We start from the raw sequence: 16,057 nt of genomic DNA, 5'->3' as shown, positions 1-16,057 counted from the left end.
ACTGATAAACTAACGTTAAATATAAAAATACTGTATTTAAAACAGATAGTTCATATAGTTTAACACTAATATTGGACATAAACAAACACGTTAAATATAAAGTATTCAAAACAGGCAAGTTCATATAATTGGAGTAAAGTTGAATAGAACTGTTGCATCAGTCATACAGCGTTCCGGACCGCGCGCCTCATGACCAGCACGACGCACCGCCTCAGAAACAAGAATGACATGCTTTCTAACATAACTGTGGCATTAAACTCAATTAGTGTGGGTTCGGTTAAAATATTGCACATATATAGGCCATTTAGATTACATGTTAAAGTGCAATGAAATACCTTATATCTGCAGACGATGTACATCTGTTTGTGGATGGAGACTTCTACAGACTTCTACAGACCGGCTACAGGCTCTAATCCACATGTGCGTGCGTGTGTGAAATCCGGTGCTGAAGTGAAATAGCTGGACAGTTTGATAGTTGAATTATAATAGGCCACCTCATAATCTGCGGGTCGGGTTGGGGCGGGTAAGGAAATTGTACTTTATTTGCGGGGTGGGCCGGGGGCGGGCCAAATAATTTGATAAAAGCAGGACCTGCGGGTTGGAAAAAACCCCGACCCGCACATCACTAGTGTGCATGTAATACTCATGGGAGTGTAGTATCGTGATGTCCACTGCAATATGTCTTATTTCAGATGCCTTTTAAAATCACTACAATTATTCAACCTGCCAAAGTGGCTAGTTGGAGTCACTGTGTTATCCGCCATGTGCAAAATCCACCCGCATTTACCGGGTTGGCGGGTGTTAATGTCAAGCCCTGAATGTGTGAGTAAAGCTACAAGCTACTTAGAATGTAATTAAGCTACAGAAAAGCTACTGTTAATTAACTACATTAATCTTCTTAAGGGAACAATTTCAAAACACTGTAATATAATGCATAATTTAAGTAGAACTTTCCCGGTACATGAACTAGTCCAAAACATCAACAGCATTTCACTGAATCATCTGCTATAAATAAAGATGACAGAAAATGACAGGGAAAATAATCTAACTCTATAAATCATTTTTAATCTGTTCATTAAAAAAAAAAAAAAAAAAAAAAAAAAAAATATATATATATATATATATATATATTAATAATAATAATAATAAAAAAGGCAAGGGTGGTTCACTAGAATGAACTGTCCATTCTGTAGTCGAGAGAAGAGAGTTTTGTGACATGATTGATTATCAGTTCAACTCTGGATAAGTTGAAATGTGTTCTTTATTAAATAACTGTTGTTGTTAGCATACTAAGTCAGTATTTACTGACTGCATATGGACAACCGAGCCATTTAATTAGTTTGCGCATTTAATCAATTAGATTACATAGCAATTTATGTACAGGTCTATAGTTCTTTATTTATACATTGCCCATAGATAAATTCCCCACCTAACTAGCTTGAATGTAAATGAACTAAATTTCGTTAATAACTACCATCCATAAAAGGTAGCCGGTTATGTCAATTTAAATCCACAAATATCTTGATTAAAAAAAAAAAAAAGGTTTTGAAATGGCAAGATGGAATGTAATTATTAAAAGTTTGATTTAAATTTATTCGTGAACTGTCCCTTTAAATCTTCTCCCGCCCACTAATGAATATGCTAAACTCCAGTATGCCTGGGTTTCATAGGTCTATTTCTAGCCTCTGCAGTAGGAGTCTCCTGATGGCAGTGCAGGGACATTGCTGTGCATATCTCTCCTAGATTTAGCAGCAAAGCGCTTCACAGTGTGTGTGAGTGTGGAGCTGTCCGCGGTGCTGAGTGGCCCTTAGATAACAGCCAGCGCTGCTTCACGCTCCTCAGGCTTCACCACATGCTCATCAATTGTGTTTGAGCTATGAGCTCAATTAGCACTTATTTTATCGGAAATCTGACCAAGTTACACAAATGCACCTTTTTGACCTCCTTCTACAGCAGATTTGGTGGTATAATGATGATCACCACAGATTATTATTTGGACAAGTGTGTGGAAAAGTCATTTTGAAAAGTGTGTGCTTTTCAAACACCAGTTTATTCCGGCTGTAAGATCCTTGTTGTAATTATTATTTTACAATAAGGAGAAAAGTGTAAAAAAAAAACATTGTCTTGTTAGGAAAAAAAAATGGTCATAAATGGTGTCAGTAAATATAGTTCATATAATGTAGTTTTACTATTGTGTGATACAATTCCTTGTTGAAATGTAATGTGCTGCTGTCTCTTCTCCTCCCCTCACACTTGAGCTAGAAAGTCTGATTTTGCCTGTACTGATCTGATCTGTGCTTATCTTACATGTGGAAGCTGCAGGTTGAAGATCTGTGTGGGCATAATTCAATCTGAACGACAGCGATGTCTGGACACATGTAGCAGCAACACATTTTATCTTCCTTAAGAGACTCAGAGAGCACCGTTCTACATTAAAACCAGAAGAACTGTCACAAACCTCAGAGTCAATTAAAGGTTGGAGCTCATGTTTGTGTGGATGCATCATCTGCCTTTTCTGAGTCTTTTCTCTAGCACTGGACTGTTAGTAATCATTGAACAACCTTTGTATCAAGTGTATCATTGTATCATTGAATGTATCAAGCATATTAAAGTATAAATTGCATGTTAATGTTTATGAGGAACCATGTGAGGGAAACAAGTTACTTAAAAAGTAATTAAGCTTCAGAATGTAGTTAACTACATAATTTTTTAAGAGAACCATTTCATTATAAACATAGAACACACTAAATATAATTTATTTTAAGTACAACTTTCCTGGTTCTTGAACTAGTCCAAAACATAAGCATATTTTCAATACATTTTCTTATAAATAAAGAAGACCTAAAATGCAAACTTTGTTCAAATGACCTGTCCAAACAAACCAACTGACTAGAATAAATGGTCCATTCTGGCGCTACTGTATATGAGAGGAAAGATAATTTCATAGCGTTTTTGATCATTACTTCAGCTTGCAAGATTCAATATTACATGAAACACAACAAATTAGCACTCCATTTTGATACTTATTGGACAAACTAGGTCCTTACTAGTCTTGCATAGTCAGACCTTCAGACTGAAGATCTGGAGTCTATGGCAGATTATATTGGCCAAGGCCTGCCCATGAGCCTGTTTGCCCGACGTGTCAAACAACCAATCACAGTTCTTTTCGTTCAGCATCACGTCTCAGGGCGTGGAAATGTCGCCACAATAACAGACTGGTGTGTAAAACGCTCTGACATATTTTAAAGATTCTATGCCGCAAACTAAAAATTCCACATACTTTTGAAAATCCAGCGTTTAGTTGAACCTGATAGGCGCTTGTCGTCACAGTTGTAAACACAGTGGCTTTCTTCTTTCGTGAGGGGTTTTGGCGGCACAGTATCTTTGTTTTCAGGCAGAACGGTAAAGAACGCGACACACACATCTTGCAGAAATCCAGCAGAATTCAACCAATCCGATGATGACCAGCACTCCTTAAGTGCTTCCACTTTTATGTCCCATATGCATCAGACATTTAGCCAACGGTCTAAAATATTTGAAATATTTCAGTTTGTGTTCAACGAATCTAGAATATAAAATTCGCTTTTTTGAATTAAATTACAAAAATTAAGAACTTTTCCATGATATTATTATTATTATTATTGTTTTTTAAATGCACCTGGATAACTTATATAATATAAACACACAGTGACCTAAAATAGTAAACTGTAAACAGTGGTAACTTGCTACTGTTATATTAAAGAGATACTTCTACCTGATTTAATATATAAAATGAGTTTTGTTGGTAAAAATCTAATTATTTAGGTGGATTCAGTTAAATTAGATGGTTTCATTTTCTTTTTTGTGTGTGTGTGTGTGTGTGTGTGTGTGTATCTGTCTGTAAACAGCATATCAAAGCTAAACTAACTGTGGCTGATCGCTCTGCATGTCAGTCAAATGAATAAGATTCAATGAGCGCCAGATTTTGTGGAAACATTTAAAAACCCACACAAATTACCTTCAAAGCATTAGTATTACTAAAGGATTACTTATTGGCATAACTTTAGAAAGGCTGCATCACCTACAGGACAAAAGCAACTTAAAACAGCTGTTGAACTATTGGTTAATATTAACTAACCTTAACATTAAAGTTCACCCAACCCACATACAAATTCTGTCAGAATTACTCAACCTCATGTTGGTTTAAAGCTGTATGACTTTGTTTTGATTTGAAATAAGATATGTCAAAGGATGTTTATACATTGAAATGCCGAAACAATGAAAATCACATTTTTCAACACATCTCCTTTTGTGTTGAACAGAACAAATAAAGTCATACAGGTTTAGAATGACATGGGTGAACTTCCTTTTTTACTGATGAGGGAGGACTGGATTGTGGGGAGCCTAAAAAGTGAAGGCTTTGTAGAGGAGCAAGAACTGCAGCCCTGCTAGGAGCCAAAACCCTTGATTACATTTATAATTTAAGAAGAAGTGCAAAAAAACTATTTTTGCAAATCATTCATTGTAAAACAGGAAATAACAGCTCACTTCAAAGGGAAGTCAGGCACATAAAGCTGAAAGCCACCTCATCAAACCTGAAGAGAAGGGTGTAATGACAGACAGATACTCACACTCGCTGCCCTCTCCAGGAGGCTGATAAAAGGACAGTCCCAGAGAGATCAGTGCTGCAATCTCCAGGATAATGAGGGTCACATCTTGTAGTGCTTCCCACACTAACTGTAAAAAAGTTTTTGGCTTCTTTGGAGGTATAAGGTTTTGCCCGAAGACTTCTTTTCTTTTATCTAGATCTGTGGCATCTCCATCCAAACCTGTGGGGAAAAACAACAAAGACAAACCTTACAAAATAGCAGAAAACACAACACGAGCAACATGAGGGATTGTATCATAGAAGAGTGACTTCACATACAGTCAGTTTAATGCATTCATGGTTTTCTGAGGGAATGTGGTCAAAGGGTCACTTGTAACCATGGAAACTGGGCATTTTTACTGTTGGCTCAGGCAGTCAGTCAGATTTGGGCTGTTGCTGCTGCTGGCCAACACTGTAACTACACCATTCTGATGGCAAAATGCAGTTACTTAATATAATATAATATAATATAATATAATATAATATAATATAATATAATATAATATAATATAATTGGCTCAAAAAAAGTAAGATGACTGTCATTTATCTAAAGTGCATTTTATAGTGGTCAAATTTAAAATCTTGGTTTATTTAATTGTTTTACTACATTTTAAATAAATAGAAAATAAAAAATAGAAAATAAATAGAATGAATTAAATACTGACTAACAAAAAAGCCTTTAAAATGATTATACTGAACGTCTGGTTACGTATGTAACCCTCGTTCCCTGAAGGAGGGAACGGAGACGTTACGAATGGGATCTTGCCCGAGAGCCCAATCACCTTCGAGTTGTACAAAACGAGCCAATGGTACACAAAGTACCTTGGTCTGCGGAATCTGCATTGCGAGCTCCGCCCCGCAGAGCGGGTATATAAGGAGCAACGCGAGCAACTCGCATTCAAGTCTTCGCTGAGGAGCCGAGCCAGTGATCCGGCCGTTCAGCGGAACAGCGATGTGGCAAGGGGACGTAACGTCTCCGTTCCCTCCTTCAGGGAACGAGGGTTACATACGTAACCAGACGTTCCCTTTCAGTCGGTCACGTTCGACGTTACGAATGGGGTCCCTTACAAAACGCCACATGGCTGTCTTCCAGCGACCCGTGTGAGTGATAGCACCCTGTCGTGAGGCCAGCACGAGTGAGGGCCTATAGCTCACACCGTGAAGAACACCAAGTGACGAAGAGGTTCCACTTCAAAGCATAGGCATGTCTGGTGGACATGGCTCTAGCTGAAGTGATGGTAGCTACCACCTGAGGTGGCAAGGTACCTAAACCTTCCGTGACCCGTCCAGAACCCACACATGTAGGTTCCATAGATCGGGACGTGGGTGCCAGAGGGTGCCCCGTCTCTGAGAAAGAAGGTCCTTCCTCAGAGGAATTGGCCAGGGAGGGGCTGTCGCGAGGAGTACAAGTTGGGGGATCCAGGTCCGGCCGGTCCAAAAAGGCGCAACCATGAGGACCTGCTCCTCGTCCTCCCTGATCTTGCACAATGTCTGTGCAAGAAGGCTCACTGGGGGAAACGCATACTTGCGCAGGCCCAGCGGCCAGCTGTGTGCCAGGGCGTCCATGCCGAGGGTGCCCTCGGTCAGGGAGTAAAACAACTGGCAGTGGGAATTTTCTGGAGAGGCAAACAGGTCTACCTGAGCGTCTCCGAAGTGTTCCCAAATCAGCTGAACCGACTGGGGGTGGAGTCTCCAGTCCCCGGGGCGAGACTGCTGCCGTGAGAGCTCGTCGGCTGCACGATTGAGCCTGCCCGGAATGTGAATGGCACGAAGCGACCTCAGATGCTTGTGACTCCACAGGAGGAGATGGCGAGCGAGTTGCGACATGCGGCGGGAGCGTAGACCACCCTGACGGTTGATGTACGCTATGGTTGCAGTGTTGTCCGTACGGACCAGAACGTGCTTGTCCTTCAGCTGGGCCCTGAAGCGGTGCAGAGCAAGACGTACTGCTAGCAACTCGAGGCAATTGACATGCCACTGAAGTCGGGGTCCTGTCCAGGAGCCTGACGCAGCATGCCCGTTGCACATGGCACCCCAGCCCGTGGTAGAGGCATCTGTTGATACAACAACATGTCTGGACACTGGTTCTAGGGGTACGCCGGCCCGTAGAAATGAGGGGTCCAACCATGGGGGGGTGTTGTGGCGGCAGGCCGGAGTGATGGTCACTCGGAGCATGCCCTGTTGCCATGCCCATCTCGGGACTCGGTCGTGAAGCCAGTGCTGAAGCGGTCTCATATGGAGTAACCCAAGCGGTATGACTGCCACTGCGGACGCCATATTTCCCAGGAGCCTCTGAAACAATTTCAGTGGAACCGCTCTCTTGCCCTCGATTTGTTTCAGGCAATTAAGCAGTGACTGCGCGCGCTCGTTCGTAAGCTGCACGAACATGGCGACTGAGTCTATTTCCATACCGAGAAAAGAGATCCTGTGCACAGGGGAGAGTTTGCTCTTTTCCCAGTTGACCTGAAGACCCAGTCGGGCGAGGTGTCTGAGCACCAGATCCCTGTGCTCGCACAACTGCTCTCGAGAGTGAGCTAGGATCAGCCAGTCATTGAGGTAGTTGAGGATACGGACACCTTGTTCCCTGAGAGGAGCCAGGGCTCTCTCCGCGACCTTCGTAAAGACGCGGGGAGACAGGGCCAATCCGAATGGGAGAACCTTGTACTGATATGCCTGCCCCTCGAAGCAAACCGAAGACACGGTCTGTGTCGAGGAAGAATGGAGACATGAAAGTAGGCGTCCTTCAGGTTGATCGCTGCAAACCAATCCATCAGAAGAATGCATTCGAAAATGCGCTTGGGCGTTAGCATCTTGAACGGGAGTCTGTGCAGAGCTCGGTTCAAGGCACGCAAGTCCAGGATTGGCCGTAACCCACCTGTCTTCTTGGGTACTATGAAGTAAGGGCTGTAAAAGCCGGACTTCATGTCGGCTGGAGGGACCGGTTCTATCGCGCCCTTTGCCAGCAGGGTCGCGACCTCCGCGCGCATGACAGGGGCATCTTTGCCCACCATCGTTGCGTGGACACCCCGAAACCTGTGGGGACGCCGGGCGAACTGAATCGCGTAGCCGAGCCTGAGCGTCCGGATGAGCCAGCGGGAAGGCCTGGGGAGCTCTAGCCAGGCTCCCAGGAACCGAACCAGCGGGGTCAAGGGGACTACAGGCGTACCCACAGTGGGGCAGCGTGGTGGAGCAGACAGCCCCGGCATGGGAGGCATAGCGTCCCTTAGCGGGGGCGGAGTGCGGGCACTCATCTGACTCAAAGTAGCAAATAGGGCATGAGAAGGCGGAGCGTTCTCGGGCTGGCTTTGCCTGGAAACTGGCAAGGGGAGAGGGGAACGAAAGCGGCGAGGAAGCACGTCGCCAACTGTCGTTCTTGGCCTCTTGGGACCCGGAGGTAGAGGAAACAGCTCTTTTAGTGAAGGTTTGGGTACCACCGTCTGCAGGGCCAGTGGCGGAACAAAAAAAAAAAACGAGAACAAAGGATTCTCCCCCGGCCCTCCTCCTGGGGAAGGAGTGGTCCTGCTACCATCTCCTGACGAGCTGACGTCTCCAACTCCGGGTCGCCCGTCTCAGGAACGCTGCTTGGCCTGGCGTTTGGCAGGCTTAGGGGCAGAGACGGTTGCGCCGCCCTTCTGCGGCCATCTCCTCGCTGCGGCCGGGGTGAAAGCTGCTGCTGTGGCCAAGCAGGAGTGGAGGAGGCCGCAGGGGGGCGCCCTCGGTGACGAGCAGGCTGAGGCGGCTGCGCCGGCGGCAGGGTGGAGGCAGCAGAGGGCCACCTGGGCAGGATGTGCTTGATGGCCTCGGACTGCTTCTGGGCGGCAGAGAACTGCTGGGCAAAGCTCTCTACCGCGTCACCGAAGAGGCCATCCTGGGAGACCGGGGAGTTGAGGAGCTGAGCCGGTCAGGCTCCCTCATGTCTGCCAGGTTCAGCCATAGGTGGCGCTCCTGGACCACCAAAGTGGACATCACCTGACCCAAGGAGCGTGCAGTGACTTTCGTCGCCCGGAGAGCGAGGTCGGTAGCAGTGCGCGCCTCCTGCAAAACCCCTGGGTCAGCACTGCCCTCGTGCAGCTGCTGGAGCAGCTTGGCCTGATAGACCTGAAGTGAGGCCATGGCATGCAGGGCAGAAGCGGCCTGGCCCGCAGCTCTGTAAGCCTTGGCCACAAGCGTGGATGAGAACTTACAGGCCTTGGAGGGCAGCTTGGGACCACCACGCCAAGCGGAGGCGCTCTGTGGACACAGTTGCATCGCAACAGAACGCTCCACCGGGGGAATCCCAGCATACCCCTTGGCCGCCCCGCCATCGAGGGCAGTGAAGGCGGAGGAAGTACCAGAACGGTTTCGGGCAGTTAAAGGTGCCTTCCATGAACTGGTTACCTCCTGGTGCACTTCCGGGAAGAAAGGAACCAGAGGGGGGTGCTGGCGATCCGCATGAGCAGCCCCCAGGAACCAATCATCCAGCCTCGAGCGCTCAGGACAGGGTGGAGGGTTCCACTCAAGCCCGATGCTCTCCGCTGCCCGGGAAAGCACGGCCGTCAGCTCGGGATCGGACTCGGACAACGCTGGCACTCCCGAAGGAGGCAACGCAGCCGAATCCTCATCTCCCGAGGACTCAAGCCCGCCTTGTGATGCGGCGATCGACATACGGTCCTCTTCGCGAGCCCCGAATGAGATGTCAGGAGCCTGAGAGGGTCCAGCAAACTCATCCGGAAACTCGACCGGCTGCGGCGTATGTGAGGGGGGTGTGGCCCGAGGAGGTTCGCTCGTCGGGGAAGCCCACACAGTAACCCTCAGATCACCCTGGCCACCAGCCGAAGTAGCCCTCTTACGAGAAGAAGAGCTAGAACGGGGTGTGGCAGAGGGGACTCTATACCTTTTAAGGTAATCGAGTCTCGATCTCAACGCCGAGATGGTCATGTCCCCGCAATGAGAACATGAGCCATCCACGAACGCAGTCTCAGCGTGCTGGAAGCCCAAACACGTGACACAGCGATCGTGACCGTCACGAGGAGCGATATATCGACCGCACCCAGAAACACACGGGCGAAATGACATCTTTAAAAAGACGCAAATCGGCCCGTATCTCTTTTGTGAGAGAAATTGCTCTTTTAGCGGTGTTGAAGCGCTCAGGGGAACGCGGGAGCTGTCGCAGGAAACCCAGACGAACCGCTGAATCGCGCCGTCACACCAACACCAGTGACTCTTGCAGCACTCCGGTGAAAGCAGCAAGCGATGTGCTCGGCCCCGAAGCGAAAGCTTGAATGCGAGTTGCTCGCGTTGCTCCTTATATACCCGCTCTGCGGGGCGGAGCTCGGGATGCAGATTCCGCAGACCAAGGTACTTTGTGTACCATTGGCTCGTTTTGTACCACTCGAAGGTGATTGGGCTCTTGGGCGAGATCCCATTCGTAACGTCGAACGTGACCGACTGAAAGGGAACTAAAATATATTACAGCTGCAGTAGGTAACTTTTGTAAAAATGTATTTTTTACATATTTGTGAAACCTGTCATTATGTCCTGACAGTAGAATATGCGACAGATAATCTGTGTAAAAATCAAGCTCCTCTGGCTCCTTCCCAGTGGTCCTATTGCCATTTGCAGAAATTCACCGCTCCCAGTAAGAAACAACCAATCAGAGCTGCGGTCCGTAACTTTTTTGTGTTCAAAATTTACAAAAGGTATATAATAAGCGAGTAACCCATGAATTCATTTTCCAAACCGTGTTTTAGCCTGTCCTGAATCACTAGGGTACATCTATAATAAGTGTTTATATTCGGACTATTTTACATTGCTTCGGGGGAACCGCGGCGGAGTAACCCGGTACCTTTGTGATTCTTCACAGACATAAACAGAGAGAAGTAGCTCTTTCTTTTTATTCATATTAAATCAAATTTAAATACAAATAAAAAGGTTTGAACTATATATATATATAATAAATTATAAATAATTATAATAAGTTTTTTTAAATTATTATTATTTGTCCAAAGTACGATTATTTTGTGTGGAACTGAGTGCTGATTAACACAATCCCAGCAGCATGAAGCGTGTATTTCCAGACGCTCCTGCGGCACCTGACCAGCTGCCATTGAGATGAGCAAGAATGCTAACGCATGGCTCTACTCTCCTGCTCCGTGCGCATCTCAGTCCCCAGCTTCAGTTCAGCAATGGAATGTCTCTCTTCACCACAGTAGAAAAAGGCTTTACATCCCGTGCCCACGAATGGAAAATGAGCAATCCAGCTCTCAGTAAGATTAGGCCCTCATGTCACCCATTCTCCAATTACCCTGCTGACTCACAGCGCAGGCTGATCTACACGCTTACATAAAGCCCTTCTGCAGTAACGCTCAGAGCAGTACTGCAGCCACAGAGATACAGGCCTGCAGAACACACTAGTCAGTGAGCTGCCTGAACAGCTGCTCAACTGATATGAAGAAAGTCCTGTAGAATTAAACTGGTTTCCGTTCTTCTAACTTTGACATGATGCATTACACCACACAACTTGAAGGGATTTTAAAACACTTGGCATGATGCACTTACTGACTTTTGTAAATATTCACATAGGAAAGACTGGCCATCACACACTAAACGACACACACTATCAGATTTTAAAGTTGTTCTGATTGCAACAAACTCATGCAGAAACGTGCTCCTTGTTGCTAGGAGACGTGTGACAAGTGAAAACAATGTGTTCTAAAATCGGCTCATAATATCTATAATGTTTGATATCCTACATATATTAAGTAAAAATGTAAATAAGTGACGTTAAAATATATTAACATTGAAAACAGTTATTTTCAATAGTAAAATAATAGTAATGATAATAATACAAATATTTGTTTTTTTACTGTATTTTTGCTAATAAATGCAGCCGTGAGGATCAGAAGATGATAAGATTTCTTACAAAAACATAAAAAAAATTTGAACCATCTCAAAAACTAGGGATACTAGGCATGGTGATCATTGGGAATTCAACAACTTCATTTCCTTCATAGTATGTTTGAGTCTCCACACTCTTGGAGTGTGTTTGGTTTGTTCTCCAGGGTCCTTGATGAGCAGGGTTAGCGTGTGTTGTTCAGCTGGGTTGTGGAACACGCTGGGCTGTGCTGAGTCTGAGACAGAAGTCTGGCCCACATTCACCAGCAGCTGTGACCGCTTGTGTCTCCACCAGCACTGTTCAGCCATTACGGCTCGTCTTCTGCAGATCAGCCATATCAGTGAACACCAACACAACTATCAGTGTCCTGAAAATGATGTTTGCTAAGCTACAAGCTAATGAAATAGCTAGATTATGATAAAGCTTCCTGTTCAAAGAACTAGTTAGCTACAATTCATGCTGAATAACATAAGCATATTTCTTGTTATGTTTATATTGTGCCAATAAAAATGTGAAAAAACAACAACAACTGGTAATTAAATTTTAATCATATGTGTATACAAACTGATTAACAGAAGGGAAGTACTTAACAATGCCCAACTAATATGAGAAGGAGGACATACTATTCAAAAATAAATTCCACCAATCAAAGGTTCAGTGTCACATGACTTCAGAAATCATTCTTACATGCTGATTTGCTGATCAATAAACATTTCTGATTATTATCAATGTCCAATATTTATGTGTAAGCCATGATACTTTTTTCAGGATTCTTTAATGAATAGAAAGTAAAAAAAAAACATAAAAAAACAAATTTAATTTGAAATTAAATCTTTTGTTACATTATAAATGTCTTTACTGTCACTTTTAATCAATTTAATGTGAACTTCTTTCTTAAAAATCTTACTGGGCATCATACTGCAAAATATCAGCAGCGTTTCTGTACATACTGTAAATACAACAACATTTCTTCATATTCTGTATTATATTTGACCTTGAGATATTCTGCATAGCTTTTGATGCCAGCAGCTCCTGCGGTTAGAGGAAACACATTCTTCAGCTGACAAGGGCTGACACCAAAAGCTAAAGCAGGGAATAATAAGATGGTGGCTACTTCCGTGGGAACATGAAACAAGAACGGCCCAGAGATGGAGAACTTCAAGAGATCAAGAGAAGGAAGCAGCGTGTGACACGAGGAGATGAAGGTGGCCGCTGGGAAAAAAGCACAGGTTGCAAATAGCACAGTGTGCTAAAAATAGACTCCTTCTACATTCCATCTTAATTGAGTGTGTGTGTGTGTGTGTGTGTACAGCGTCCCTTTCATCATCACGCGCAGACCATGAACGCTACTGTAGCACATCTTCTGTGATCGCCGCTGAACTGGGCATGCATGTACTTCAGCAAACCCTGAGCTCAGGGCACGTGAGCAAGCTTGTCATCATGTGATCAAGCTATTAAAGCTTTATTACAAGGAACAGGAAGACAGCATGGGGAGATATAAATATGTTAGTGTTTCATGTGGTTTAGACAGCGAATCATAAACAGTCATTAGCAGGTGTCAGCAAACGGCTCAAGCATGCTGAAGTGATAAACACAACAGTGAAAAGAAAATAAATCACTCCGTGTGCAACACAAATATGGAATCATAAAGGTGTCTTGTGCACTTCAGAGCCTGCTATTATTAGACTCTAAAGAGGCCTGTGAACATTAAAGACAGAAAAAAAGAAAAAGAAAAAAGAACATTAAAATATGTTGCATAGAACTGCGGTTCAGCTGCAAGCAATATATACTACTGTACATTCTGCACATCACAGAACTTTCAAAGCAACAGAAAAGCCCTTGTGAAAAATAAGTGCACTAAATTGTGCTTAAAAAATTGAAGTGTAAAAAAAAATTGTACTTGAAGACAATATAATATTGACTAAATACAGTCTCACTTAAAGAGAGACACTTTCTTGACAGTGTTTCTTACTAAATTGGAACTTAAACAAATGTGCAATTAAAATGATTAAATATATGACATCCAAGTTTCAATAGAAATGCAATAAAAGTATGTTTACCATAAATGCTTAAAATGCTCAAGTATGCTTAAGAATCTTTTTCAGGAGGGAGGGGAATAAGTTCACCAAATAACAAATGAAATGTTTCTCACACAAAGCACATCTTACTTCAGTACACTAGACAGAAATGGAGAGAACATCTGGACTGCCTGTTGGTTTTTGTCCATACTGCTCACTGTATGCTTATCACACTTATATTTGAAACAACAGATGAGTAAATTATGAGTTTTACAATGATCTACGACCGGTTTCTCGCCTCTAAACCTAAAGAGTGTGCATTTTAAAGCACACTGCATTCTTATATGAGTTTGTGACACAATGGAATCAGCATTAAGATAAAGAGCAGAATGAAGGAGTGAAGCTGACCTCATTACTCACTGAACAAGAGTGAATCCACTCGCTCTGGGGACTTATGAGACCACTGAATATCATATTAATTAGGGTGTAAAACCAGGACAAATACACACTTATCATGCAGCACCATGTATTTGGTACAAATATAGATGGAGAGCAGGGAGTAAGTGTGCTTTAAAATGATGAAATATTGATTTTTGCACTTTGTGTGAACATAAGCTCACTCACAGCTATTTATACAGCTGCAGCTCAAACCGTGCTGGAATCTTTATCCGTTTTCACTGGAGATATTTGCATATGCTCATGCACTTGATATTATATTCAAAAAGTACCCTTTTAAAAGAGAAAGACAGCAAGAGGGCCTACATTATTACATATTTTAATGGCTAGCTTTTTCACTGTGGATAAAAATAGATCACCATGGAAACCCTACACATAAAGCACTGTGGGTATTGACTGGGCACTGCAGCACATGCAGATGATAATACACAAGAACACCTGCATGTATGCACATCTGTACGTCAGTGCACTCCTTGTGGAAATACAGTAAAAGAACTGAATAAATGCTTAACCATTACAGAGACTGAATGGCTAAATGTCATATTTAATTGTAAATAAATCAAAATGAGGCTTGGAGGAATAGGCAAGCAGTCTGCTATACCAAAATGCTTACTCTAAATGAATAAATGAAAACATGGGCAGAATAACAGTGCTCATATGTACAGAGTGCAGTATGTACGCTGTGTAAAGTTTGCATGGAAAGCTGCATCCCACTCTGAATTCCCATGTCATTAGTGATAAATGGACTGACACTAATATCAATTCAGCTGAAAAAATAAGAACAGAGACATAATTATTTTTTATCCCATTCTAACTCCCATGCTGACTGTGCTTATAATGGCTTATACTTATAACTGACTGAAGACTAACTGTGGGAAGATGGCTTTTGTCAATGAAATTAATTGTGCCATTGCTGGTAGTTGCGTTATCACTCGAGTGAGTGTTCTCCTACTGTACTTCTATCTCCACATTCCCACTCACATGTGCTGCTTAATAAATGCTTCTACTTGAGCTTCAGAAAGACACATCACACACTTCATATTTCCTAGGGTTTCTTGGTCTCTGCAAGACATCAGAGATAAAATAGTGTTTTGTCCAGGACTAGTTTCCATGACATTCTGCTGAATCGATGATAACTCTGTGTTACAGAGGTGTGTAGTAGCCTATAGTTCACTGCTGAGTCACATTTTGTGACAACTCTAGATCCTTTACTAATAAAATATAGAGAAAGTGCTGTGACTAGACAAGCAGACTTGCTCAAAGAACAACCACTCAAAGATTTATCCAGTACATCAGATGAACGCATTAATCTGACAGCACAATATAATTGTGTAGACTTAAGTGGGTGTATGTTGATTATTTTCCCACCAGGTCAAGGATCTTTCTTAAAATGCTCTAAATAGAAAGATATTCTGCCCTTCAGGCTGAAAGCATCACCCACTGCAGCCCATTTCTAATCAAATAATTGTTCAATGCTAAATTAATTTTCTGGCTCAATACTCTTTAAATTTGCATGAACTGATGACTGAGCTTTTTCAACCATGACCAACCTTGTTTCTCAGCTGAACAGTCTTTTTGTTTTAATTGATGTGGGGCTCAAATATACTACAATCTTAACACTGACTGGACATGTCTATTGAGTGTTTTCTTTTAAACATTTTGGTTACATGGTCAGAATGTTATTATATTGCAGTAATTGTTTAAAATCAGTCATTTGTTTCTACAGGTTTGAAAGACTATTACAAATAAAACAATAGTATCATAGCAAACACTATGCCAAGGGCAGGAGCACATGCACAAAATTAGCACATGACCTATTAAGTGTCACGATCATGGACTTTCTGTTCCTTTTGTGTTTCCCTATTTTGGGCATGTTCCATTCCTCATTTTGTTAATTGATTAATCCCCACCTGTTTCCATTCCCCTGATTACTTTCCTTGTGTTTAAAAAACTATTTAGCTGCGGTCCGATTCCTGTGCCTTGAGCAACTGGACTGTTTGCTGGAGGACCAGAACAGGGACTTTATCGATCTGGCGTGCCTTACCAACTTCCTTGACTAGGTGTGTGAACCGGCAACACCGT

At 43.3% G+C, this 16,057-nt stretch overlaps 3 protein-coding genes across 10 annotated transcripts in view; 1 reads left to right on the top strand and 2 right to left on the bottom strand.

The window, feature by feature from the left end:
* The window catches only part of LOC132119151 (synapsin-2-like), a 511,637-nt gene that overhangs the window by 351,125 nt on the left and 144,455 nt on the right, over positions 1 to 16,057 (bottom strand). The window lies entirely within an intron of this gene.
* LOC132119156 (metalloproteinase inhibitor 3-like) overlaps positions 1 to 16,057 on the top strand; it is a 386,564-nt gene that overhangs the window by 274,481 nt on the left and 96,026 nt on the right. The gene's annotated exons all lie outside the window — the stretch shown is intronic.
* The window catches only part of LOC132119150 (plasma membrane calcium-transporting ATPase 2), a 111,334-nt gene that overhangs the window by 55,714 nt on the left and 39,563 nt on the right, over positions 1 to 16,057 (bottom strand). For all 8 annotated transcript variants that reach the window (XM_059528907.1, XM_059528899.1, XM_059528902.1 and 5 more), the window contains exon 3: positions 4,611 to 4,808. In XM_059528907.1, the coding sequence (XP_059384890.1) occupies positions 4,611 to 4,808 (198 nt within the window). The remainder of the gene's footprint in view (positions 1 to 4,610; positions 4,809 to 16,057) is intronic.

This window comes from Carassius carassius, chromosome 38 (genome assembly GCF_963082965.1).
Source record: "Carassius carassius chromosome 38, fCarCar2.1, whole genome shotgun sequence".
Classification (NCBI taxonomy): Eukaryota; Metazoa; Chordata; class Actinopteri; order Cypriniformes; family Cyprinidae; genus Carassius; species Carassius carassius.
Note: the sequence above shows the minus strand (reverse complement) of the source record. Positions and strands in the feature narration are given on the sequence as shown.